The sequence below is a fragment of the Pyrgilauda ruficollis genome, unplaced genomic scaffold (genome assembly GCF_017590135.1).
Source record: "Pyrgilauda ruficollis isolate IOZ18807 unplaced genomic scaffold, ASM1759013v1 scaffold40, whole genome shotgun sequence".
In the NCBI taxonomy this organism is placed as follows: Eukaryota; Metazoa; Chordata; class Aves; order Passeriformes; family Passeridae; genus Pyrgilauda; species Pyrgilauda ruficollis.
The window spans coordinates 10,163,466-10,190,934 of NW_024525490.1; the positions used below are offsets into that span (position 1 = coordinate 10,163,466).

General features: G+C 37.0%; 1 protein-coding gene across 1 annotated transcript in view; it reads left to right on the forward strand.

The window, feature by feature from the left end:
• Positions 1 to 23,882, forward strand: part of LOC121358847 (regulating synaptic membrane exocytosis protein 1-like) — a 117,900-nt gene extending 94,018 nt beyond the window's left edge. The window contains exons 2-3 of the mRNA XM_041477333.1: positions 22,067 to 22,280; positions 23,835 to 23,882. Coding sequence (XP_041333267.1) covers positions 22,067 to 22,280; positions 23,835 to 23,882 — 262 coding nt within the window. The remainder of the gene's footprint in view (positions 1 to 22,066; positions 22,281 to 23,834) is intronic.
• The last annotated feature ends 3,587 nt before the right edge of the window (positions 23,883 to 27,469 follow it).

Consider the following 27,469-nt stretch of genomic DNA (forward strand, 5'->3'; position numbering starts at 1 on the left):
AGGCACCCACCACCTCTGGTGTGGGTCTCCTCCATGGGCTGCAGGTGGATCTCTGCATCCCTGTGGGCCTCCATGGGCTGCAGGGGCACCGCTGCCTCACCCTGGGCTGCACCAGGGGCTGCAGGGGAATCCCAGCTCCAATATCTGGAGCAACTCCTGCCCCTACTTCTCCACTGAGCGTGGTGTCTGCAGAGCTTTCCTCTCATAGGTTCTCACCCCACTCTTCTCTGCAATTACAACTGTGTAATAATTTCTTTTTCTTAAGTCTGTTATCACAGAGGTGTTACACCATTTCTGATTTGCCCAGCCTTGGCCAGCAGCACATCTGTCTTAGATCCAGCTAGAATTGGCTCTGCCAGACACGTAGGAAGCTTCTAGTGGCTTCTCACTAAAGTCACCCCTGCAGCCTCCACCCCAACCCCACCACTACCAAAACCTGGCCATGCAAACCCAATACAACTTTGGAAGCTGTAAAAGACACTTTTGAACTACCTCTAGTATTTTCCCTTCATGAATAGAAGCACAGTTCTGGGAAAAGAGTTGAATGAAATGCATGCCCTCATTCATTATGTTTTCAAGCAAATCTAGTTTCATCTTCCTTTCTTTTAAGGATATCCTTCAAACCACTTGCTGCAGAGTTTTTTTCTGTAGAAATTATAAATTATCAACTACAGGTTCTCTCAGGGTATGGACTGCATGTTGGTAATGGCATCTTTTTGGTTTCTGACTTTATGTTTCTTGGTAGTAACTTGTAACATTGCAATCCCATGGTGTGTTCAGAATGTCATTTCATTTCAAAAATATCACATACTATACAGTACTGAATAGCTGAAAAGATCCTCTGTGAATATTTACAATGAAGAAAAGCAAGGAAGGATAAAGAAAAAAAAAAAGAAAGGATAAAAGGTCTGTTTTCAAGCTATAATTTTAGGCAGTAATATTAAGAAGAGTTTTTTTTATTTGTTAGAAAGCTCTGTGAGAGAATGAAAAAAAATTCCAAGAACTGCTCTTTTAAACTTGGTTAGTTTTAAGCTCTTTAATGAAACATATTAGAGAATGGCAGTTTGGGAAGGGCAGAGGATTTGCATGATCCTGTAGGTCTTATCCTGATGGTTTGTGTGACTCTGGATGACTTTGTATGACTCTGGACTCTCATCTTGTATGAAGATGAGAAATAAAAGACTAGTAAAGCAGCAGGACCCACAAAGAGAAAAGATGAATGCATGCATAAGAAACATGCAGCAAAGACCAATAAAGTGTTCAGATTCCTTAGTTCAGCTTCATAAATAGGTATGACTTCGCTAAAATTCTAGGTGCCTGTTCTTGGAGTTCCACTTATATCCATATTGTTTCTTGGAGTTCCGTATATATCCATATATCCACTTATATCCATATATGGATATCCATATATCCATCTAATTCCTTATGTAAAAGATGGAGAAGAGATTTTCAGAAAATGACCTACTCTGGCTGATACCTTCCTCTTTTAATTAACTGTTAAGGAAGGTAGGCATTTTTAGGTTTGTATAATCTTGTATACCAGAAGAAACTAAATAATATTTAGTTGAAAGATTCTGAGACAAGTCTAGGCATTGTTAGTCTCCAAGTAGAAAGAAAGAATACATTGTTTTTAAAAATAGAAGAAAATTGGTGACTTCATAAAAATGACAGAACTGCATTTAAGTGATTAAGGTAGCACATAACCCTGCCCCTCTCCCCCCATCTTATATTTTTGAATTTTGGTACCTTGCTTACTGCATTTTTCTGGTCCACTCTCCTGCTTTTAAACTCTGTCTAGCTGACCATGTGCAGCCTTTTATCTCATCTTAGATGATTCTCCAGCAGGCATTTCTATTTGGGTCAGTCCCTTTTACCTTTAAATCAGTAAAAATTCTTCCCTGCAAGTTAAGTTCTAAGCAATAAAACTTCACTCATCAACTCTCTTGTGTCCACCTTTTCACCTCCCACTCCATCCAGTACAGCAGTCAGTTTTGTAGGCACCTCTTGTTCTTCTTGTACCTACAAGACACAATTTGTATTAGTGTGACTCAGCAGCAAACCAAAAGCCTACTATTCTTACCATCCTCCCCTTGACTATGAGCAGACCTGCCACCTCTTCACCTCCAGCTTTTAATACACTTAGCTGTATGTTTAAGCACGAAGATGCTAGCTGTGTGCTAGGCTGTGGATTCCTTGATCTAGTTGTGCTGGAGAAATAATTAAGGGTCATGATAAGACCATCCATTCTCAAGTAACATTCTTGGGTTTGGCTTTGGATCCTTTGTGGCCTTGAGGAAACTACTGTAATTTCAAATCTCTAGCATATGCTAATCATAGTGAGAGTGCATGGGACGAAAGATCTTGGAGAACAAAATTCATGTGCATTTGTAATTCAGAAGTTGTGAGATCCCTGTTTTTCTTCTCATCTGAATCAGGTATTTGATTAGTTGTGACATCTTTGCTTACTTCTACTTTTCTGCTATCCCAAGAAGAAACATTTTTCATTTGCAGATTGAGGATGTACATATATGTAAGACCTCAAATGAGGGAACAGTAAAGCATTTCACCAAGAGTGGAATGTGTAATTGTCGGGTTGTCCTAATACAGCCATATCTGATCAGAATGGTTTTACTCATTTATATGATCAAGTGCTTGAACAGTATTGGACATACAGATGTTCTGTACATACATTGAATGAAATTTTTGCATACAACATCCCAAGAGACACTGTAAGCACATGGAATTTATGACATAGAAAGTGGCAGAAATATTTTTATTTCATTAACTCAGTGTATGAAACATTAGACTGAAGAATTATTTCAGCATGGGTAAAGCACAGTCCTTTATAATTAAGCATTACTATCAACTTTGAAGGATGGCATGATATGTGATTGTTATTAAAGCACAAGCAGAAAGACGATATTTAGACTGAGTGTGGATTTGTGCCTTATCAATGTGAATTTAGGTTACTTCAAAATAATAACAAATTTGATAACAGACACTGTTAGGTTGGAGTTGCACAAATGCTGTTACTGTGTTTCTTAATTTCTGAAGTGTGGATGAGATTTTTTTAAAAGTGCTGATGTAATTTAATTGTCTGAATTAAGCATTCTGCTATACTCGTCCTTTTCAAAAGAGGATGTCTTGTTTTCATTGGGTTTTTTGTAGTTGTTTTTGTTTGTTTGTTTTTGTTTTGGTTGTTTTTTTTTTGTTTTGTTTTTTTTTGGTTTTTTTTTTTTGGTTTTTTTTTTTTTTTTTTTTTTTTTTTCTGAGGAGGGGAGAAAGAAGGAGTTGTGTCTCTATGTGCATGGGAGATGTTTGGGGTTTTTTCCCCAGAATAAGTGATTTTTCAAAGAGTGTAGCAGGCTTCTGCTTTGTCTTGTTATTTTGACTGCTAGACAGTCGTTTCCAGAACTAAAACGAAAGCAGCTCAGGCAGGGCCAGGGCAATCAAAAGCAGATTTCTGCTTTAGTGTGAGACAATTACACAGTAGACTCCACTAGGGGCAGGATTCAGCTGCCTGACTCTGGGAATGTAGTACATCCCTTTGACATGCTATTTGGAACGTTTTTTGGGAACATCTATGTTGAAGGGGCTTGTGGTTTAAGGTGCTGAGTTAAGCAGCTATTGTTTATTTTGTTTATACAGTCACCAGTCTCTTAAAAAACTAAGACACATTATAAATGAATGTGTCTCTGAATAATCTAGTACATTATGAAATTTGCTGCACTGTCAGTTCCAGAAACAGAAAATTTCTTACTTATTAATCCTCTTGACTTCATCATTTCAGCTAATGAATAAGGAAGGAAGTAAAACAAATAGAGCGATATTGGCTTGACATAGTGGAAGCCTGCTAGTGCAGCTAGTATTTTCTAAACAGAGAAGAAGAAAATTGAATAGCAGAGCAGTATATTGACAAGATTCTGAAAGTGCTAAAAATGAATAAGTGACAAAAGTTGTCTGACAATGTACTTTAAATTTTTTTGTTTTTTCCTAGGGCAGTATTTGTATTGTCATCTACTCCCTTTTTGTTTTCAACATCTACAAAGGTTTAATCTGGAAATTTTATTTTTTTGTCTCTCAACTCTTGTCATTCTAAGTCTCTCTAATTGTATTAATCCATATTTGCTGTCCTTACAAATAAAATGCAAATCATATCCTTTCCAGAACTAAACACTTATCTAAGTAAAATCACAATAAATATTCAAAGGTTAAAACTGAGACTAATTTAAAGAAAATCACAGAATGCCACATTATTGTTTGGAGGTCTAAAACTTTATATTTAAAAATGTCAGAACTGCAGCTCATAGAAATATCCTTTTTCTGAATTAGGCTTTTTAGATGTTTTTGCTAGTGGTCATTTTGGTTCATAGAAGATGGCAAGAAGAATTGAGCAACAGCTACTCAGGGTTTCTTTTCTTTATGGTGACATGTTGGATTTTGTAGGAGCTGTATGTGTGTGAGTTAAGATGAAGGCCCAAGCCTGTTGGAGAATGCCTCCAGCGGTGGCACGGTGGTGATCTCTGCCAGGCATACGGAAGGTTTGCCGGCGGTGCCGACTGTGGCAGCGGAGCTGCCGAGGGGCCGCAGCCTCTCCTCTGCTGGAGAGCGCGAGGGGAAGCGGAAGAGCTATTCATAGCCTGGCAGCGATGATGGCACCATGAGCTATAAACAAGAACGTTCCACTTCAGTCAAGAATTCAAAAGCCTTTTCATGAACTCAATTAAGAACTTTTCTGACAGCGGGGACGTACTAATTGTCTGTTGCAACCTCGAAGAAGGAAATCAAAGGAACACTGCTGAAATTCAGGATTTGCAAGCAATCGACTTTTCTACCTGCCAACATCTGAAAGCTAAAAATAGGAAGTAGGGTGAAGGAAGGATTGCAGAACTGTTTCTAAGGAATTTCCCAGCTGAAGACTTTGGGATTTAGCTAAGGAACATTAGTAGAAGAAAATAATGGGAGAACACAGGGAAGCATTTTGCTGCAAATAATAGATGTAATTTTTCTGGTGAAAGTAAGATAAGGCTTAGTTGTTTAAATTCTATTGTGATTCACATTGTCTAGCATTTTTGACGGGGAGGGGTAGAATAGTTATGTTAGAAGCGAGAGACTTCTTAAGGAGGGACAGTTGATTTTTATTTTTCCATTAAAAGAAGCTATTATTTCAGACTTTGAAAATTTTTTAGTAGTACAAATGATCACAGGAAAAACATACACCTGATTGGCCAAGAAAATGATGGGGGTTTTTTCATAAGAAATTATTGCCACTTTTAATGTTGCGTTTTTAGTTTTTATCTTAATTTTCATTAAGTACTTGTGTAGGACTCTTCATCTGTAAATCCTGTGCATCATAAAAATGAAAGTTAATTTTTGTACTTTATAAATGTAAAATGTGCTTACTGAGAATAGGAAAGATTTTATGTGAAGAAAAGATTTCATGCAGTTCTTTGTAGACACTACAAAAAAGAAAATAGGGCAATATTTTTGGTTTTTTTTCAGAGATGAAAATACTGATGTAAGACTTTGAAACTTTCATTTGCTTGCATTCAGCATTATCCTGTCAAGTTTAATATGGAATATCTTCTAGGGAATGTGATATTTTAACTGAATAACTGATATCTACCTTAGAAATGTTGCAGCACCAACTGCCTTTATTCATCTTTATTTGTCTTTATTCCTTATAAACACAAACTGTTTAAAATTATAAGGTACAAAATACCTTTGTGTATTGGGAGTTGGTAAGAGATAGCAAATAAATAATTTTGTAATATGTTTTAGACAGAAGAAACCCTAAGGAAGATGTTGGCCATTTTTCAGCTGTACAAAAATTTGCTAAATTTTTCTTTTTGTACATAGGGAAAAATGTAAAATTGTATTTACATCCTGTGAGGACAAGAAGTCATTTCTGACTTTGACAGTAACGCAACAAAACTTGTGCCATCACCTGCCTCTGATAAATATTTTTAAATAAATAGGCCTGAATTATTTGTGCACAAGAAGACTGAAGACTTGGCTGCAGAAGTCTCTGGCTGGCTCATGATCTGTTTTCCGTTGTTAAATTTTGGGAATTAGGAATAGTCTGTAAATTTATTAGACTCCTGACACAGAGGCAGTATTCAAAAGGGGCACTTGGATAACCATGGAGACTGTTGGACCATTAAGCCCGACATTCACCCTTGGCATTTGTAGTACAGCATTTGGAAAAAGGATAAAGGAAGGACACAATTCTTAGGGCATTATATTTTTAAAGCTTGTTGAAAGGTCACAAAAGGTTCAGTTAAGAGCTACAATAATGTTTCAGATGCTGGAGAAACTACTTTGCAGTGGAGGATTTAGAGATTTCAATCTCTTTAGTTTATCACACAGGAGATCAAAAGGTGACTTAATTATAAAGTGTAAACACTTTCATACACGCACAGTATTCACCACTAAAAGCTTTTTAATCTAGTGGTGAAAGGCAGCATAAGCACTGAGGGATGGGAGTTGAAGTGACTGTCCTTGGAAGCAGGGCATGCATTTTTAATGGTGAGTGTGATTCACCTAGTAGGTGTTGATCTCTCAGTATTCCCTGTACAAGACTTGCCTCTTATCTTCAAGTTAATGCATTACATAGCTTCAGATCCCATCAATACAGTGTTACACACTTCCTGAACTCCAGGACATAGATAATTTATTGGTTTTAGTTTTGTTTTTCTTATCTTTTCAATTTTTTTTTTAATTTTGTTTTTTAATTCCTCTAGAAGAGACAGAAGGGGCCATTTTTTATTACGTTAACTAGAACTAAAGCTTTTGATGTCACCACGTTGCAAGAATGTTAATGAGCTCATATTGTACGTCTTCCTAACTCAGGAACAGGTTTTCTAAGAGCATTAATAGATGTTTTACGGTCTAGTAAAGACAACTCACCTAAACTTAAAGCTTTAATATATTTAATTGTAGGTGATGATAATATTTACAATATAATGGTTGCAACCACTCCACTATTTCTCAGCCATCTCAGCCATACATACCACCAGTCATAACTCCCTGGTATTCAACTAGGTAAAGACACAAAGTGTGTAAAGCCATGCTTCCACACTCCTCCAGGCTAAGAAGTAATCCTTCCAGGCTCCTAACAGTGTAGTGATTTGGCTGAGGAATCCATATCAAATACCAAATTATTCCCCTGGTGACTTGATCTAACATAATTACATAAAATAGAGTACCTAGTAGATTTTGGTTCAAACTTCTTATCTAGAGATATTATTATTTTACTTCCTAACACTCTGCCTTCTTGCAGTCTTCTTCACACATATATTTTGGCCTTTTAATGACCTGTGACATAACTAAATTATAATAGCAGTGGCAGTGAGCAAAGACAGAAAATCTAGCACACAAAAAATCTCAGACATCCCAGTCCTTGTCACAGAAAAACAGATCCTGTCTGTCCTTCAGTGCACCATATCCTAAGTCACCTCTTCCTAAAGTGCTAGACATGGCATTTCACATGGTGCAATCCTAGTAGAAAGATTTTTGAATATACACATATTATTGGTCATACCAGGATATATATTTTGATAATCTTGGCAATATATTTAGAGGAAAAAAGGGTGAGAGTGGCTGCTACTCAGAGATACCTACTCCTTTTTTGTTTTCAGGAAGGAAAATTACTGCCTTTCATCAGCCAAGTCAGATTTTTTTGCCTCATCATTAAATATAACAATTTTTTCTGGCAAAGTGTACCTAGCTTCCTACTTCTTGTGAAGCTGGCGCATATGAGGCCACATCAGTGACATGGTTGGATGATGTCAGTGTTCTGGGTCCAGCTCACCTCTTTGCTGTCCTGGCGACAGACCAAAGTGTGGTGCGATGCACAGATGGCTTGGTAGGTGATTTTCTTTGCAACATGGAAAAACTCTCACTATTTTTACTGTTGGCCAGCTCCAGGAATTTTCTTGAAGCCTCCAGATTTTCGCTTCTACTACAGAAATGCGCTGTGGCTGTTCGGATTATAGCTGACAGAAAGAAATTTTAGTTGTTCCACTTGGGTGGAGGGAGCTGATAAGACATCATCATCCATTTTGAAGGATCTCACTCTGGATACCCATACAGCTTCCACTCTTCATCATTCTGTTCAGCTTTTAGAGAATATGGTACAATGTACTGGATAAAAATGTCACTTGAGCACTCTTGACTCACAGCTTTGGATTTTAAATTAGGTATCTCATGTAAGGGGAGGGAGTGCCTTTTAAAACGTGGTGCAGAACAAGGCTGCAAAATAGTGGTTGCTTTCTGTGACTCTTCCATGTTATTGTGATAAATTTGTGAATTTGGCAGAAAGGCAAGTCAATGTCATCAAAACGAGAAGAACTCTGCGTAGAGGCTGCTGGCTCAAGCAATAAGAAGGCTGATGTAAAAGATTGGTATTCTTCCTTTACATCTAACTCAATCTGGAAATCCATTTTTAGGTTAAGAAAATACTGAGTTATGACTGGAACTTAATCTTTACAGTGTTTGGCTCTGCAAAGGGTTATCCAAGGGGAATGAAATACCTATTCCTACTAGAGAGTAAGGAGGAGACTGATGGTATGGTTAGATCCAAGTGCTCTGGAACAAATTCTTGGTAATTCCAAAATTTTCAGTGCTTTGTCTACAGACACAGTTACACTGGAGTATCAGATTTGTACCTAGAGCCTTCTGTGGGACTGAACCAAGTTTTCTGAAGGTCTGAGCTTATGGCATGTGATGGCTCAGCAGCCTGCGGACCTCTGTGGTGATCCAAAATGATCTGGGAGCCTGAATCTCTGTGGCTGCACACTGCTTAGTGGGCTGCAGTGAGAACCACTATGGAACAGCATAAAAATACTAACCAAGGAAAACCTTTGGAGAAATGTCTCTCTGCCAAATTTATGTGTACTTCAGAGTAGCAGGCAGAATCATAAAACAGTTTAGTAGACTTTGTGCAGTGTTTCCCAAGGGACACTCACTCCTGTTATTTAAGACATTATTGGTTTAAAATGAGCCTTAGGGGTTTTCTGCTAGGACTTAAATGGTAAATAGGTTGGCAGAAGCTTTTCTTCTCTTAAAATCGTGCCTGTGATGGGTATGACTCCTTAGGAGAGAACTGCAATGGGTCTGCTGGATGTGATGAATGAGCACATGGTTATTGAAGCATCCCTCTTGATGTCCTTCTGCTATGTTGTCCAAATGGCATTTTTCCAATATGCATTATTATAGAAATAAAATCCATATTTTGAAATATTAGCAGTACTGAACTGTGTGGACTAGATTTTTTTATGGAAATGTCTTTTCATAAGAGTTTGGGCATAAATAGTTGGCTTGGGAATCAATCAAAATGTTGATAGATACAGGAAGAATAGGAGAAGAAAACCCAAAATTGAATGTCAAGTTTTTCTGTAGGCCTTGCTGTGGAAATGTAGGTCAAAGAAAAAAATAGTGTACACTAATTTTGGACTTACCCTTTCTACTCAACAGCTTCATCAGGTGACACAATTTTGCAGAAAATTTTTTTGCTGACACAGGTTTATTTCTTAGCTTGTACAGTCTCAGTGAGCATCAAGAAGCAAGGATGCTCATCACAAAAGAGGCTCCATTTTTCTACTGACAATAATTTCAGACTCAAGACAATGTTAATAAAACAGTTATGAGCAGTGATATTCTGGAGAAAAAGTAGGCATTAAAAATGTGAAGAAAAATGCTATTGGTTTTCTTTCACAAGTAGTATTGTGAGGATATTGGTTGCGTCGCGCAGTGGATGAGCCCTCGTTGCCGCAGGCGAGTGCAGCCCTGGGACCAGATCAGCCGGGAGCATGGCAGTAAATACAACAGGGACTGGTATGACTGGAGTGCTCAAAAACCAAAGTTTAATTAAGTAAAATAAAAGGTGCACTAGCAATCAATGAGAAGCAAAAACGTAAGCTGTACGCTGTAGGGAGCCACTCCAGAAGACCTCAAAATGAGCCAAACACAACCTTACATAGACATTAACTCAGAGCAGGGAACCAATGAACAAAGAGGAACAGAAACAATACCTTATATGGAACCAATCAGAGGGCAGGGTTCAGAACATAACCTCATAAGGAATAACTTAATTTACATAACTGTTCCCACCATTCTCTTCTTCTCACCCACCTCTCACCATAACCGAACTAGATGTTATCTATCCTGGCCTCTCAAAGTACTGCTATCTGCAGTGTGGCTGTTTCACAGCTTGTCCTTTCCAGGAGTGACCACCACAGCCATTTAACTTAAACAGAGAACACCTTAAAAGAAGAAATTAAAATAAATCATAAATATAAAGAGCCTTGACATTTTTAATTTTACCATGTGGTATGCTTAAAGCATAAAATAAACCAGTTAATGTTCTCCTTTTCTAATTTTCTAATTCACTAAGATGCCATATGCTTTTCATTTGTGTTTACTTAGGCATCCAGAAGAATGAAAAGAATTAAGTATTGCTGGAGACAAGCTTAATCATTATCTTGTGTTCAAGCACTTTGATGGTATATTTAAAATAGATGTGTGAGCCATTTTTGTTCCTTGTAATATGGAAATTATAAAGGAAGGTGAACAGGATGATAAATTAGAGATGCTCTCAGCAAGGCTGTTAAATTATTTTTAGGTAGAAGACATACTGTACACAGTGAGCCTCAGCTGAATATAATTAATTTGAAACATTATCACTGTTGCGCTTGCAGTCCTATTGTATTTTTTTTCAGTTCTGCATCTTGCTGGCTCCTATCACACCCCTCACTGTGAGATCTTTTCCTGTTTTGCACGTGTCCTGTTTGTTACCACCATATGGTAGTTAGAATTTCAGTAGCTTTGCTCTGTTTACAGACCACTGTGGTTTGTCATATTTTTGCTACTCACCCTGTATTGCCATCTGATACCTATCATCTGTTTAACACATTGGATGCCAAAAATACTCAGATTTCTTTTTTCTTCCAAATGCATGTATGAGAAAGACTGTTTCAGAATGCTGTTTTGATAAGCATTGATCCCAAGTAATTTCCTGTTAATGTTGAACTAGGACCCATACATCTCAACTTTCCAAACTTTTTACCAGGTGCCAACTGACTGAAGGGATCTATTCCAGCACTGAGGATTTTTTAAACTTTTTTCCACCTTATGTGCATTGTACTGTTTGCAGCAGATGATAGTATGTTTAAACATCTTTTCCCACTGTGTGACTGTAGCAAAACCAATATTGTCAGAGTGTAGCAGGGTCTGTTCTTACTCTGGTTGCCAATTGCTATTTGGATAGGGTAGCATTAAGAAACTGTTTTTAAAATTGGTTCAGTTGGATAAATGGGCTTCTCTTTCTCATGTGTTGCTTCAATAATATGTCTGCTGGTTAATAGTTCTGTATTCAGTACAAGAGAGCTAAATACTTGTACCTGTGTGTGTGTGATTTTGTGCAGGTGCCAGTCTCTGCCTCCCTTTTAAAAACTTTTCTTTAATATTTTCATTAATCTTTTTTCCTCATTCTGTGACTCTTATATTGAGCTTTTCTACTGTAGCACCCTGCCTCCCCACCCGCATCCTCTTCTCCCTGCCCTGCTCCTTTCTTGATATTCTGAGTTTTATGGCTGGTTGGTTGCGATATGATGACCATCCTTAGAGAAAAAAGTGCCTGCAGTAGCATATTATGTGATTCAATAAATTAATTCAATAAATTGAAAAGAACACTATTTAATTCTCTTTCACATCAGTCTGAAAACAGATTAGGTTTTGTCTGTTCTCAAAAATTTGATTGTGGTGAAGTTTAGCTTAAATAAATGATATTTGTATTCCATAATAAAATGAAACTGATGTTTTTTTGAAGAGAAAATAAATCGAATCATTCTTTACTCATATATTTAATGTATTTTAAGAGGCATTTGCTGGCAGAGCCACTTCACAAAATAGTATTTTACTGCAGAAATTTCCTGTGGAGTACAGAGACTCCTACTTAAAGGATCACTCCTTGGCATTAAAGCATTGTTATGTCACCGCAAGCTGACATAGGTCAGCTCATTCAGGAGACAAGTTCTGTGGTCTATTATACAACATGGGGAAGAGAGTGGGGTGATGGATTAAATCCAGTAATATTTAAGTGATCAGTAATATTGGTAATCAGTAATATTTAAATAAATGAAGACATCACTTAGTCAGTGATAAGGAAAAAAAATTACGGGACTTTCCAGCAGTCTTTTTAGAAGTTTGTGTAAGAGAAGCTCTGTCTAACATTCTTCAGGGCTTGTTCTTTTAAATAAGCAACTGTGTATGAAAATTATTTGTATCTGCAAATGCAATAATGTAAAAGGATATGCTCTGTAATGTCACAAATGGTACTGGCATGGCTGGGTGCCTCTGGGATCTTTGTTTTCTGCCATACACGTACACAAAAAACAGTTCTTCTGTTATGCTATATAAAGAAAACGGAGAGAATGAAAGCATTTCACTGAAAGTCCAAAGGCAAATTAATATTATTAATTGCCTTTATTATTTTTGTCTGTCTTCTCTTCATGTTAGAGTAAGCCCTGATTTCATAATTTAAGTAAGCCTTGTATAAAACTACTTTATTTATTAAAAAAATCAAACAAAATAACTACATATATATATATTACATATATATATATAAAATATTATTGGTGAATAGATCTTTGTTTCTGAAATAGCTGAGAAGAGACGAATCTTGAGATTACTTTCCAGTTTAGCAGGGGTTAAATTGTAAGAGTGTTGTGAATTGAAGAGATGCTGGAAGATGCTCTCCTTGTTGTGGTCTTGATGCCTAAAGAGCCTACCTGGAACAGAGGCTAGATAGAGTTAAAGGAATAACATAGGTATTTATTGAAAGGCCTTCAAAGGATACTCCTTGGGCAGCACAAAAGCCCAGCCAGGGCTCTGCCCAGGAAGGACCCAGGATGGACCCAAGATGGACACAAGATGGACACCTGGTCACGAGTTTTCACACTTTTATAAGTTTTGGTCCATTTACATATTGGGGTCAATTGTACAATTACAGCTTCAGGTTATGAAGTCCCATCCTCCTGCTTTGCTCTGCTCAATTTGCTGTTGTTTACACTTCTTGACCCCAAAGCTGCAAAGATGTTCTTGGTTCTCAGTCTGGAAAAGGATTGCTTTGTCTAACTACCCTGTGAAGAGAACTTGCTAACACTTTACATGAAGTTCAGAGTCCCACACTGAGGCAGTACAGAATGTGAAAAATATGAAAGCTAAAACTTAAGGCATCAATCTGATAATGTGGGTAGACAGGAGAAAATTTCTCAGGCCTTTTTTACAGAGGATCTTACGGAGACTTAAGCTGACAAATTTTTGGGAACTGAAATTCAGTTTTAAAGCAATGTCTGTAGAAAATCAAATTCGGTTTTAAGACAATCTTTGTAGAAAATCATGTTATTTTGATTTTGCTTTTTTTTTCTAGCCTTTTTTTCTAGGAGATACCTATTCCTGATAAAGTCACATCGAAGCAATATTAGCATCTTGTACTATGCTAGAGCTTTGTTTCTTAAAATGCCTGGGTTTGACAGTACAAGTGCAAGAGATTGTCAAACTGCAGTCAAATCATCTTCCTCAGTTTCTTATTCTGCTTTTTTTGTAAATCCATAAACATTAATGCAACTGTGTGGAGTCAGCTTTTCTTTCTTTCAGTCGTGTCTGACCCCATTGAGTTTCCTGGAGTGACTGACCATGTGTTTGCATGCAGGGGTATTGCTGTCCCTTGGTCATTATGGCTGTTTTTTCTGCAACAAGTATTGCATGAATAATGGCAAATAAAGTAATACAGCCATTTAGCTCTGCAGTTTTGTTGCATGAGTAGTTTCAGCAGTCTGTAAAAAGCTGAATATGCTTATAGGTCATAAGCACTGTGTTTATTAGATAGACGATGCTTGGCTTGAATGTGTGTTTTAATGCTGTAGTAAGAGTGGGATTGTAACTAGTGACATTTCTACAACTTCTTAGGTGTTACATTTGGTAAGTCCAGGCTGCTAACAGCTCTGTATGAACTTCTGAAACTTTTTGAACTTTCTCACTTGCAATTGGTGACAATTTCTCAGAGCAAACCAGCTGCTCTCCTGTTGCGCTATCTGCGTTGGGAGAGCTGAGTGGTGAAGAAATTAAACAGGAAGAGCTGTGGTGGTTTCATGGGATAACTGATACTGGTGAGGTTGCCCACAGAGGTAAGAGGTGTGTTAGAATGGCCATATTGGTTAAGACCAAAGGAAGAGGCACTGACACATTGTGAGGTGTTGTCACCACCCTTCTACTGGCTCCAGTCAAAATGTCACTTTGCCAGCTGATTTTGAGCAGAAGGCACTGATTCCTTCAGTACTAAGTATATCTCAACATGTAAATGCTTTTTAATACAAGACATGCAGAGTTTCCTTCTGAATTCCTCAGGTATGCCTTTTTTTAGTACTATTATGTGTTGTTTGCCTTGTTCTCTGGTTTCTCATTTTTACCTCAGAAAGGATATCGGTCATTTGGGAGGAACTGTGGGAAGCTGGAATGTAAATTCCTTATTGTAGATATTGCACATTTTTGACTCACAGTTCTTCAGTTGTGTAAGGAAAAAGTCTGCTTGTGGGCTGTAGTTATTTTAAAAAACCACCAACAAATAGAAGTATATGAAAATAAAGTTTTCCAATAATCTACATTAGGAAATCTTCCAGGAAGATGAAAAATTGCATTTTATACAAGTTATTTAATGAGCTCATTTATATGCTTGCAGAAAACCTGGCCTAAGTAAAATGTTAACTTGAAAATGACTGTTTGTGCTGGTGAAAAGGCACCAGATAAGAGCCCTGGGAATAAACTGCAGCCCACACCACTTTGCTGGTGTGTCTCTTCTCTGATGTGATGAGCAGGGACACTTTCTAGACAAGGTGTGGGACATCTTTGCAACAGCCTGGACAGGCTAGTGAGGATGCTGCCAGGTAGTATGTGCTTGATAATAGATTATAGGAAGGAATTGGAATTAAGACAACTTGTGTAGAGGGAAAAGGTACCTGCTACATGTGAACAACTTTCCAGTGATGAAGGCCAAGTCTAAGTTCCTGTGTGAGGTCTGTAAATGAAACCTTTGTCTTGGCCAAGTCTGAATTTTATCATGATTCTCATAATAAAATTTTTCGTGGTTTTGCTTCTCTTGGACTGGTGTCACAGACCTTTAGGAAAATACTAAGTCATTAAAAATGCATTGCCCCTCATGGACCTGAGGAAAGCTCTAAGTGTATTGCCTGAGGGCTGCAAAGCAGAAAGTAAATAACTAGAATCACAACATGATGAAAAGAAATTTAAAAAATTAACTTCGTGTGTTTCTGAATCATGTTGGGAGATTGGTATTACCACACTGCCTGGAAGCAGTTTTCGTGGACTATAACCCTTCTGAGTGGGGGTTTTCACATGTGTAGAAAAAAAGGTGATCTTTGTCACAGGGGCAGCCTGCACTGTAGCTATTAGGCAAATAATAGAACAATAAGAACAGACAGGAGAGTCTGTATTGCCTGGCCTGCTAAGTAAAAGCTTTAACATGGTTTTGACATACCTAATTTTTGTCCAGATGTTTGCAGGCATCACGGTGAAGGAGAGTTTTAAAGAGGATAATGTGATAATGGTGATGTTCCTAATACTCCCATGATAGAGGCAACAAAGGGAAGTCCTCAAAGACCAGATTGGATGGGACTTTGAGCAGTCTGGTCTAGTGAAATGTGTCCCAGCCCATGGCAGGGGGCTTGGAACTAGGTGATCTTTAAGGTCCCTTCCAACCCAAACTGTTCTGTGATTCTTGCTTGAAAGTTTAACTTGAGCAGAAGCATCTCAGTACTGAATGAGAAATTATAGGCAGGATGGAAATAGGCTGTCAAAGTCTTTGAAGGTGAAGATAAGCCATTTATGTTTTATGCAGTAGAAAAGCAGATTCATCGGAGGAATACAAAGAGAGAGGTAAAATAAATTAAATTATATTTGTTGCAGAGCTGTGATTAGACTATCAGACTGACAGGCTTGCACTGGCAAGGAAAGAAATTGAGGGATGAGCTGGTGATAGCTGAATGTTTAAGCTGGAAAGATATTAAATCAGCTAAACCTCTGTGATTTTTGTTTTGGTGGGTTTTTGTTTGTTTGGTTGTTTGTTTTTTTTTTTTTTTTGTTTGGTTTGATTTTAATTTGCAAAATTACCCCCACAACTTATACAACAGTTTAGGTGAAGGTTTAAGTAGGTCTGACTCCAGTGTGTAGCACAGTGGTTACTGGTCCCAAGTGCAAAACACATTGGAGATGGTGGTAAGTTGTGCTGGAGGTAGAAGGAAATTTCTGTTTCAATTTATGAAGTTTGGTGTACAGGTCACCGTTGACAGGAGTCAGTATCTATGCCAAACACTTCCATTTGGAGAGGAGACAAATGTGAGGTAGAGAGACAGGCCTGTGAGTTACAATCATGGTGAGATTTGTGTTTGCACCATGAAACAGGGAGGAAGAAGAGATCTTGGCATGTGGAGAAGGAAGGGCTGATGTCCAGCTGGATTAAGGTGATTGCTGGTGAGGTGAAAAATGTTGAGAGAAAATGGAGTTGATACATAGTTGTGTGTTGAGTGAACAGGGAAGAATGAAGAAAGCTTCAGGCCAGGTAAAATCTGAAATTTTGAGGAATATTTATTGTTTTATTGTTGGATATAGAACATACTATATGTTTATAGTAACTATTTTGATATATTTATTAAAAATGCATAGGAGTGAGAGGCAGGAACTACAGGAAATGTGATTAGGGCCAGGTAAAGTCACAGAAAAGTGACAAGTTGGACAGTAGGAAACAGCAAAGGGACCAGAAGCAGTCAGTATGTGCAGGAGAAAATGTGCATATGGAAGCCGCTAACTCTACCATTTGAAATCCTTTGATTAATGCTTGTATTTCTTTTACAGAAGCATGACCTTTTTTACCTCTAAAGATCAGTTGATTAATCATATTGCTACCTGTTTCACAGCTTACAGAAACCATGTCTTGCTTGCCTTTCGTTCTTAAAACAACAGTTCACGCTGAATTAAAAATACTATAATAGCATTAACACAGAAATATTAACATCCAAATTCACAGAAGTCCAATATTTTGCAATATGAGTACATCCTGAAGTTATTTCATCTTTATGAAATAACCAAACCAAGTATTGCCCATGCTAAAAAAGCAGCACACCCCCAAACATTTAAAAATATCCTGGACTTCAAATAGACTAACACAGTAACATTGCTACATCAAGAACTTGGGAGCTTGAAGAGTTAGATATGTTGTTACTATTCAACCTTAACTTGTCCTACCTGTATAGAGGATATAAATATTAATAATGGATTTATATGTCATTGGATGATTCATGAAGTAACCAATAAATATATCTAGACTTCTCCACCCAACTTCAGCTGTTTTTTCTTGTCAACACATGCTAGATTCCCCATAAACCCCTCATTTCTCTTTATTGAGACAAAACTATCCACAGCAACTTGCTAAAATGGCCTGTCTTGACTTTACTGTGTAAAGTGTGTATTCCCAAGAGCCGTGACAAGTTGACAGCTTTTCCCAGCTCAGGTGCTGGTGGGGCTGAGGGCAAAGCCAGGTTCCCTCTGGAAGCATCTCCATGAGATAGATGGGTGCTGCAGTGCTGGCACACCAGCAAGGCATCTGGTGCAACTGAGGTAATTCCAGCTTTATGGAGCAGCTGAACGAAGTTTTTCAGGTCACAGCTTCAATGTGGATGCTTAAAGATCACCAACAGGTTTTTAGCTCTAGCTGTTGCCTTCGTGGGCATATGCAGTATTGCTGTTTGCATTTTAAATTATTTATTTATCGTAAAAAAAGAATGCCAAGAACAGGCGTTGGTAAAACGCCTGCTTATCTTATGGAAAAACTTGTCTGAGCTCTGTGTGGTGATGTGTTTGTGTGGTGTGGGTGAAGAGGACAAAGTACTGCATTTTACTAAGCTTTTTTTCAGACATGCGGTAGCTGCTGGTGGATAGTTACTTAAGGCTGTGTCACTTAGAAGGCGGCACTTTTTCAACTAACGTGAACTCATGACAGGGCATAATATTTTTATAACATTACATCAGGTCTTTAATTTTGGGACTGAACCATTTGAGTTGAACTGGGAGTGAAAATACGATCTGCATTGCCATCTACTGGATTTCTAAGGAAGTACAAAATATAATTTCATGCTACAATTAAAGTCGTTTAGAATGTAACTCTACATGAAAGAGACACAAATCTTAGTAAATCTTTTGTAAAATCTGTGCATACAGAGTATATATATGCAAATGTGCTATTTTGAAGCTTTCTACTCTTCAGCATATATGTGCAAATAATTTAGGTAGGTGTTTGAAACAGCAAAATATAATTTAATACATTAATTTAAAATAGCAAAAGAAGCAATAATATAGTTTGTTTAAAAAATACAGCTTTCGATTGTAGTTTAAATAATGAACATAATAAGAAAATAAATATACATTTTGGTCCAGCTCCAAAGAACCCAACAACATACATGATAATTTCTCTGTGTTTATGTAACACTTTTTGATCAGTCAGTGTTATAAATGGCCTCAATGTTCATTGTTTGTCCTTCTAATTATATCTGTCCGAAAGCTTTAAATTATGTAAGGTATTTATCACAAGTGTTCTCCAAGGCTTACAGCTTTTGCTAAGTGTATGAAGATGTGAGTAAAGCTTTGAAGAATTACCTATCAGTAATTTTTTATTCATTTACACTGTCAAAATAAAATAATGAATATTCAAATGAAAATATGGTACATATATAGCACAGCTGAAGCAGGGTTTTGGTGAAATCTCATTTACACTGTCAAAATAATGAATATTCAAATGAAAATATGGTACATATATAGCACAGCTGAAGCAGGGTTTTGGTGAAATACCTTTGAAAAAAAAAGGGAGGAGGAAGCCATCATGTTTTCTTGGAGAAAAAACCAGCAGCAAACTGAACATATGTTGGGTTCTATGTATATTGTAAAAGTGAGCGGGTTAAGTCTTTCCCTGTAGACATGCAGGGTGTTTATTGGCTTTTGTGCACTGTGGGTGGTGATGCTGACCCCTCACAGGTGCACTAAAGTCCCGAGCCTGATGTCCCTCTCCAAGCTGCTCAGTCTCTTCCAGTATTTTAGCAGCAGAAGAGAGTGGTTTAGTCATAGGAGATGTGGTGTGCCCAAAGATTCTCCCGTGGTAGGATCTTTTTTTGTTCACGCGTATGTGCCGTGTCTGTGAGTGTGAAATAGCAGCGCCCTCCCCCAGCTCGTGTGGATGCAGCTCTTTTGTTCAGAGTGTTGGGAGGTCTGCACAAGTGAAGCGCTGCAGTAATGTCTCAGAGCAAGCTAATCCTGCAAGTGCCCTTCACTTCACCAGCAGAACCAGATAAATGTTGGGGTGCGTGATGAAAATCACACGGGTGTGTGCATATATCTGTCTTACACAGTGGTCTGGTTGCTCTTTCGGATAGAGGGCATTGAATTGGTGTCTGCCTCAAGGGTCTGCCAAGACATTATATCATATGCTCTTATTAGGTCTTTAGTCTAACCTTTAGGTGCTTGTCTACATTAAGGAATATTTAATAGTTTAAAATTTTCCTTGCATCTGATGAAAATGTGCTCAATAGCCTGGAAGTTAAGGAGCAAATCAAAACCTACCATGTGGATTTTAGTTCTTGCTTAGTGCTTAAAATACTCCTATATATGGCAAAACCATTGAGAAGGATTTTCTGCCACCATTATAGAAGAGCCGAAGATACAGAGATCCAGCTTTTTCCTCAAAAAAGTAGGAAAGGTGGTTAAAAAAATAGCTAATTGAACCATACCTGCTGCGATCAGGGCAAGATTCTTTCTGCTCTGTGAAATGTGCAATCATTTTCTCCAGTTCCGTTCTTGCTGTAGATAAAATGTCAGCGTTTCCTCAGTAGTGCCGTGTATGATATGAAAGATAAAGATTTCAAACCCCTCATAGTAAAATGTGTCTTACATGGATTCAGAAATTAACAAATCTATAAACAAGTGACACTTATTTATAAAGAACTTTCATCTCATCTCACTTAAGTTTTGCCCAGTTTGTAGCATGTTCATCTACCCCTTGGTGCACACAGAAGGACAGAAATATAATTGTGTTAATACTCTTCCTAAGCCTCGTTTCAGATAAAAAAAGGTTCAAATGAAGATGGTCTAATTGGAAAAGAACAGGAAGAGGGGCAGTGCCTGCTGTTACCTTCCCTTTCCATGTTAGTGAACAGCCAGGGCTCTTGGTTTTACTTTAGTGGAGGAGAACTGAATTTAGTTTCCATGGTTTCATTTTTTAATAGAATATTTGATGCAATAAGAAATTTACCTACAGACTTCTCCATTATTTAATTGCATTCTTTAAGCTGGTTATTATAAAAATTCCTGAATGTCTTCTGTTTTTTTATGCATTATAAGTGAGAAGCTGTGTAAGATAACTTAATTTATATGTGTAATCCAGTTATATGGTAAAAAGTATTAAGTTTCTCCAGTATTTTGCCTAATTCTTTGACCTACTTTTTCATCTTACTCAATACTGCAAAGGTTTTTAAGCAGGTTAGTAAAAAATAAAACAAAACAAACCCTCTTGCTGCTCCTGCCAAGCTTTTGATTTGCCTAAAGCATTAAGTATAATGCATCATGTTTGTAGTTAGGGAGAATAGAATATTTAGTTACTTAGCTTTTGCTGCATTCTCACTAGAATGCACTCATGTGATGTTACTGGTTTTAGTGTGAGAGCTGGTTGAAATACAATTTACAAGCAATAATATTCCTGTCCAACTGAATTATGTGTGTTTTGCCACAATTCCTGTGAGTTAAGTTGAATTATTTTTAGGCTTGAATATCACGTTAAAGTAAAAATATCCACACCACCAAAAAAGTATTTCATACAAAGAACACAGATCATTTACACCTTAAAACTCCAGACAAGTTCTCCACACACACACACACACGCACATGCACAAGCCCACAGAAACATGGAATTGTGTCACTAAAAATACACTGGTTAAATGGTGTGAGTCAGTGCTAATTAAGGAAGTAGGTAGCTCAGAGCAGAGATAAAGGATATCACCAAGACCTCTATATACAACACACCTACTGTTTCCAATTATCAAACTCAAGATTGCCTCTTTCTATTCATAATCTGTGTAGTTGTTCATGATTTTTAAACTTTATCCACGGAGATGTATATTTGAAGCAACATCTGGAAAAGCCTGGGTTCTACATAGCATGGTGCAAAGACCATGTTTTGCCCTTCTGGAATCTCCTCCTTAGGCTGTCTCAGGTCTTTTTGAGCTGTGATTAGGAGGTGAGTCTGTTGTGCAGCAGCATGCTTCTCCAGGTGGTGGGCATAGCGTCAGGGTGTTTGTTGTTGGGGACAGCTGGAGGAGAAGTGCTGCTTCTTTCAACACTGGTCTTCATCCTAGGAACCTCGAATGCTAAGCTGGAAGAAATATCTGTAATGAGGGGTAGCAAGCGTTAAGTAGTCTCTCATACTTAACAAGAGAAAACACAACCGATTGTTAATATATACATTTGAAATAAAAAGATGTTGTCATGTTCTTGTAAGGTCATTGTGAACCATGTTTTGAAATGTTTGTTACATGTGTTAGTAATCTAGATTTTGAAAGCACTGAAACTGGAGATTTATTTACATATTTTGATTACACCTGATGTATAAATGAAGTTGGTTAAAAAGATGCAAATTTGATCACACAATTATTTCTTTTATTCAGTACATGGTAGGCATTTTATTTGGTATATGCATTTGGATCAATTTCTGGTCAATTGAAATGATTTACTTGTAGTTTTTGAAGTAAACTTTCAAGAATAAAGATGTCTATTTTTTTTTCCTGTAAATTTTCCTATGCAGTCTTCTGTGTGCAGTGTGTATTTGATATGAGGTACGTGTAGTATTGTGAACAGGCCCAGAATATTAGGTGGAGTTGCAAACTGAAAGAACTACAGAGTAGTAATCTTTCCTCCTATTCATGCTATATAAACTTTTTTCTCATCTATGCAGGAGGTTGCATCAACAATTTGAAAGCTATAAAGAGCAAGTAAGAAAGATAGGGGAAGAAGCCCGCCGTTACCAGGGAGAGCACAAGGATGATGCTCCAACATGTGGAATCTGTCATAAAACAAAGTTTGCAGATGGTTGTGGCCATTTATGCTCTTATTGCCGGACCAAGTTCTGTGCTCGGTGTGGAGGTCGTGTCTCTCTGCGATCAAACAATGTAAGTTTTCTGATGTGTACTCTTAAGAAGAAGCCTCGTGACATTGTCCTGCTGCAGGTTATTCACTTTAAGTTGGGCATTTCGTGCTTCATTTTACTGAAATGTTTCATTCATTGCTTCATTATAATGTGTGTATCATACACGTAAATCAATGTAAAATCATACAAGTAAAGCAAATGTATTTAATGATTGCCAAGGTACTTGGAAATCACAGAATTAATTAAAGGAAAAGAATAATAGTGCCCAGTTCTATGGAATGAAAGCTTGTAGAAAATATACCTGTTTTTCATAGAATAAAAGAAGAAATCCTTTTGCTCAGGTACAACTCCACATTAATAAATTCTTATTGAAGCCTTATTTAATATTACATTTTTATTTTCTTAGAGCGTGTCATAAACATTTATAGATTGCTTTTACATGAAATCAGTCAATTTTTTTGGTTTAAACAAAACCAAAAAACAACCACTTTTCTTAGCACAGAAAAGTGTTATGCCAATTTATTTAAAATTTATTTGAAGAATGAAACTTCATATTAGTCTGGATTAAGCATTGTGCTTTCAGGTAAGTGAACCGAATGGTTCTCCCTCTGATCTGCATGGGTTAGCTGCAGCAGCTTTCCACAAAGCCAGATGTTATCCAAGAGTACCCTCTGGTCAGTCAGTCCCTTCCAAACCTCTGACTGCTCCTGCAGTTTATTACATGAACAGTTTCATTTTCTGTCATGAGATGAGGCAACTTTCTCGTGTGGCTTTAAGATGGCAGGCTTTTGTAGGGTAAATTTATAGGTGTTCTTTATAGAATTTATAGGTATCAGCACAAATTCACTTAAAAGTGAATGCAGATTGTATAACAGATAGTTGTGTTCACAAGGGAACTATTTTGTGGCCTTTTCACTTTCTTTAAGATGGACATCTGCTGAATAGGCCTTCTGAAATTTCATGTAAACCAAAAATAACCCCTCAAAAATATGCATTTCATAGTTATTTTAGAGGTTTTCCATAGCATGGATGTACCTGCGAGTCAATTAAATTAAATTCACATGCTGAAGAAAACTACATGAAAATGTGCCTGTATTAATATTAGTAAAAATAGATGCATTGCATTGTGTCACCTGTAGAGGGTGTCATCAGAGCAAGTCTCTGAAAATATAGTTTACTTTGATGTATTACTTTATTCTATTAATGAGTGCATGTGACACAGCTTAACTTTATTCAGAAAAAAAATTGAATATATATTTTAACAATTTTTCAGCCCCTATTTCAAGCCACAGAAATGGAAGAGTGTCATTTCATTTGTAACTTGCGTTTTGTTTCTTATATTGTTTATGCTTCTGTGGGTCAGGGTGGGAAAACATGTTTTCAACATATGCTGTAATGTCATCTTTTTATTTAAAACTCTTTTTTTCCCTTTAATTTTGTGTTTTTGTCTTTTCATAGAGAGTTATTAGAATTGCATTTCTTTGAAATCTGTCTATTAACACTTGCCTATTTTATTCTTTATCTCTTCTTTTTTCTTTTCTCTTTTTATTCTGCTTCCTTGGATGCTTTCCCAAAGGAGGACAAAGTGGTTAGAATCCATGCTTTTTATAATTTATTGTTATAATGTTGTTAGTTAACTGGGATGCATATTAATGTGAAAAACTTAACTGAAATTTCATAATCATCCACAGGGGAGGGGGGAAAACAGGAATCCTGACACCCAGGCCCTACACATCCTTTAGCTGAACACAGGCCTTGAAGACAGCTCTACAGGGAAACCCAAGACTGTTGTCAAAATTATGACAATAAAAGAAATTAAGAACTGAGAATTACTTATAGGCTAAAAGGTAGAGGAGACAAGAAAAGCGTAATGCAATTTTTTTTCATAAATACGTCTTTAGTTAACAGTTTTGACTTTTTGCATGCAATGTCCTTTCATCAGCTTCAGGAAATCTAATTTAGTATTTTAATTGTGATTTTTCATTGTTTGCTTTGTTTCACTTCTGGTTGCAGCAGATATTCAGGGAATTCTTGTAAAAACAGCTTTTTGATTGACATTTTTAATACTATATATAGGCAAACAAACTGGACATAAGTATTGTGAGCAAGGTGGAGCGAATCCTTTTTGAATGCATAGTTATAATTTCAAAAATCGGCAGAACTTTTATGATCAAGTACAGGCATATTCACCAGTATTGCCTGTGCCTTGTCTCAAGCAGGTGAGGGTAGCTCCCTGTTCATGTCTGCACCCTGTGCGTGGCATCAGGTGTGGCAGTGCTTGAGCAGAACAGTGCACGTGCATTTACCACCTCTTCTGGGGCAGTTCTGCCAAAAGTGGTAGACCAGGTTTTTAACTGGAGTATTAAGTGTGGAAATGAGCTAGCTTTTCTTGCACCTCAGCTGAAACAAGTGTAAATTATTTACAATCCAGTGTAGTTTTTGATGCTTTCTTTGTTGAGTTATGCTTCTTATATGAAGTGATGTTATGCCCCCATTTAAATACTAGCATACCTGTAACCTGAAATTTAGCACTGTTTAATTCCCAGAGAAGTTTATTTCTATCACATTTGAGTATTGCAGTAGGTTTTTAGTAGGTCAGTATTAGTGCTACTCTGAAGACATGTCTGACTTGTTTGGATTGTCCTAAATTCAATTAAATGCATCCTTGTCATGTGCACTTGTCTCAGTTCAGGTTTTCCTAAAGGTTTAGGTTGGTTTAGGTGTTGAACTCCAGGCTTCCAGTGCCAAGAAAATGTCATAATAGTAATGTGTGAAAATAAATTCTACATGGTGTGATAAAGCTGAGCTACTTCGCTTTAACAGCTGAAAAGTTAATGATAATGACTAGTCCTGAGTGTGTGAGAAACATGGGGATCACTTCTTTAAAATACCATTGCTTTTGTTGTGTCTCTCTTTAAAAGTTAATGTAATATATAGAATTAATTCATTTCAAAATATTAATACATACCTAAAAATAACATGTTTTAGAACAATTGCTATAATTAAAATAGAGCAACATGAGCAACATTTCTTAATTATTTTCAATGGCTCAATATTCCTGACTAATTACATATGGCAAGTTTCATATCAGTAAAAACTTTTAAAACATATTTATCCCTTAGTGTTATCCCTTAGATTCATATCCACATGAATATTTTACCACAATAAATTATATTGACACAAAACCCATGCACCAAGTTTCTTCAAGTTAAGGGTGCATCATTTGGAAAGGATGCTGAAGTGTGAATTACCGAGGTGTCAGCTCAGGAAAAGTCAAGTGTTAACCTAGATTCAAGGTGTTTCCTGAAGAGTTGGAGAATGGATGATACCTCACCAGGGGTGTTGTTTCCCATGCATTACCCATCTTTTAGAAATACAAACTCTGACAGGCACAAAGAAAGTCAATCAGAGGGTGATTCAGGAAATGGAGAGCTGCTCATGTGAGAGAAGGCTGGAGAGATTAAGGGGACGAGACCTAAAGCAATTATAGTTGATACCTGGAAGTATGGAATTGGTATGTAGAAATGCAGAAAATTTAAATAATAAGTATAGAAGACAGTGAATACATGAGACCAAATGTGTACAACTTGGTCCTAAACACTCCTTGCTTGAAAAAAGATGTTTACAAGCATTAAAGCCTTGAGAATTTATTTCATGTGGCTTACTGGAAAGAAGAAGAGCACCCAATAAAACTTTAAAGGCTAAATTTAATGAGGTTAGGAAAGGATTTATATGGTGTGGTTGCTTTTGGCTGTAGGGCAATGTACAAGGTCCCTAAGAGGTCCTTGCAGTTCTTGATTGTAGCTAAATATTTTAAAAATGTAATGCTTTGAAGCTGTTCTTGACCTTTTCACATATGTGCCAAATATTTCTTAAGGATTTTTTCAAATATATATTGCAGAACATAATATGTTCTCTCCTCATTTAGAATCATAAAGGACATCCCAAAACATCTTGTAGTGAGAGTTAGTAGGCATCCTAGGCTGATCAAGAAATTACTCCATTACACTTCCAAAATTAATTGGCAATAACTGGCATATTCTAGCGGCTAATGAGTTACATGAATTTCAGTGATTCTTGTTCTCAAATGTCAAAATGCATACTCAAGTACATTTCTGAAGTTCTTTCATGTTTTTTGAGTATTGGTTAGCTCTTTGTACTTCTGATCTGAGTTTGCTCTCCTTTCATATAGTTGCAGGCAGACCACATTTAATGGGTTTAGTTCAATTTTATGCAAGATAACATTTCAGAAGGAAGTCAGGTAGGTTTCTTTTTTTTTTGAGAGAAAGTTCACACTTCTGTTTTGGCAGAATATTCTATGCGGTTTTAGTTCCTTATAGAGGGCCTACACTTTCATTTCAAATCCTTTTAGTTGTGTTCCGTACGCCGAGATTTTAATTGCCAGAATGGTAGTGCATTTAAGTTACTTCCTTCTGTTCTATTCACTCTCCCCTGTGGTGTGAAATATTTTGGTTTTTTGGGCAGCGGAGAAGTCAGCAAAATGCCCAACTAGTTGTTGCCCATAGTTTGGTAAGGGGTGGGAAGGGTCCAACCTCAGTCCTCCTGATGGCGTGGATGCCACTGCTTTCTCTGTTCTTCCCTGCCATGGTACCACAACCTTGTAAAGCAGCAAAATGACTGAAAATACAACTTCTTTTCTTTCCTCATTCCTGTAAAAATTTTTTTACAGTATTTGGTTAGGTTTAATACATTAAAATACGTATTTCCTTTGTGATCACCTGATATGTGTTTCATTCTCCTTATAGAAAAGGAGATACATTTTAGGGTACAAAAAAGAATGAGCAAAGGTAGTTTCTTTGGCTCAAAATTCAAGTATTTTGTGAGGGGCTGTGAGTGTATTGAACTAAGTGAAATATGTATGACATTGACAAAATTAGGTGGAAGATCCATGTTCCAGATTAGGCCATATAATTATCCATAACAATCAGTCTACCATTGTAGAGGTTTCATTTGGATTACTATTTTTTATCAAATTTCAAATGAAAAAAATTGGGAGCAAATGGTAAATGTTGTTACAATTTTCCTGTATTTTGCAGAATAGAGCAGTTTATTTTCTCTTTTTTCTATTTACATATGTAAAGGACAACTGGTGGGAAATCCGGATGTAAAATATATTATAAATATAAGAGAATTTATGTCACTGAACTTAGTAGTATGTGCTTGCAGAAAATAATGCTGGTAATCAGTGCA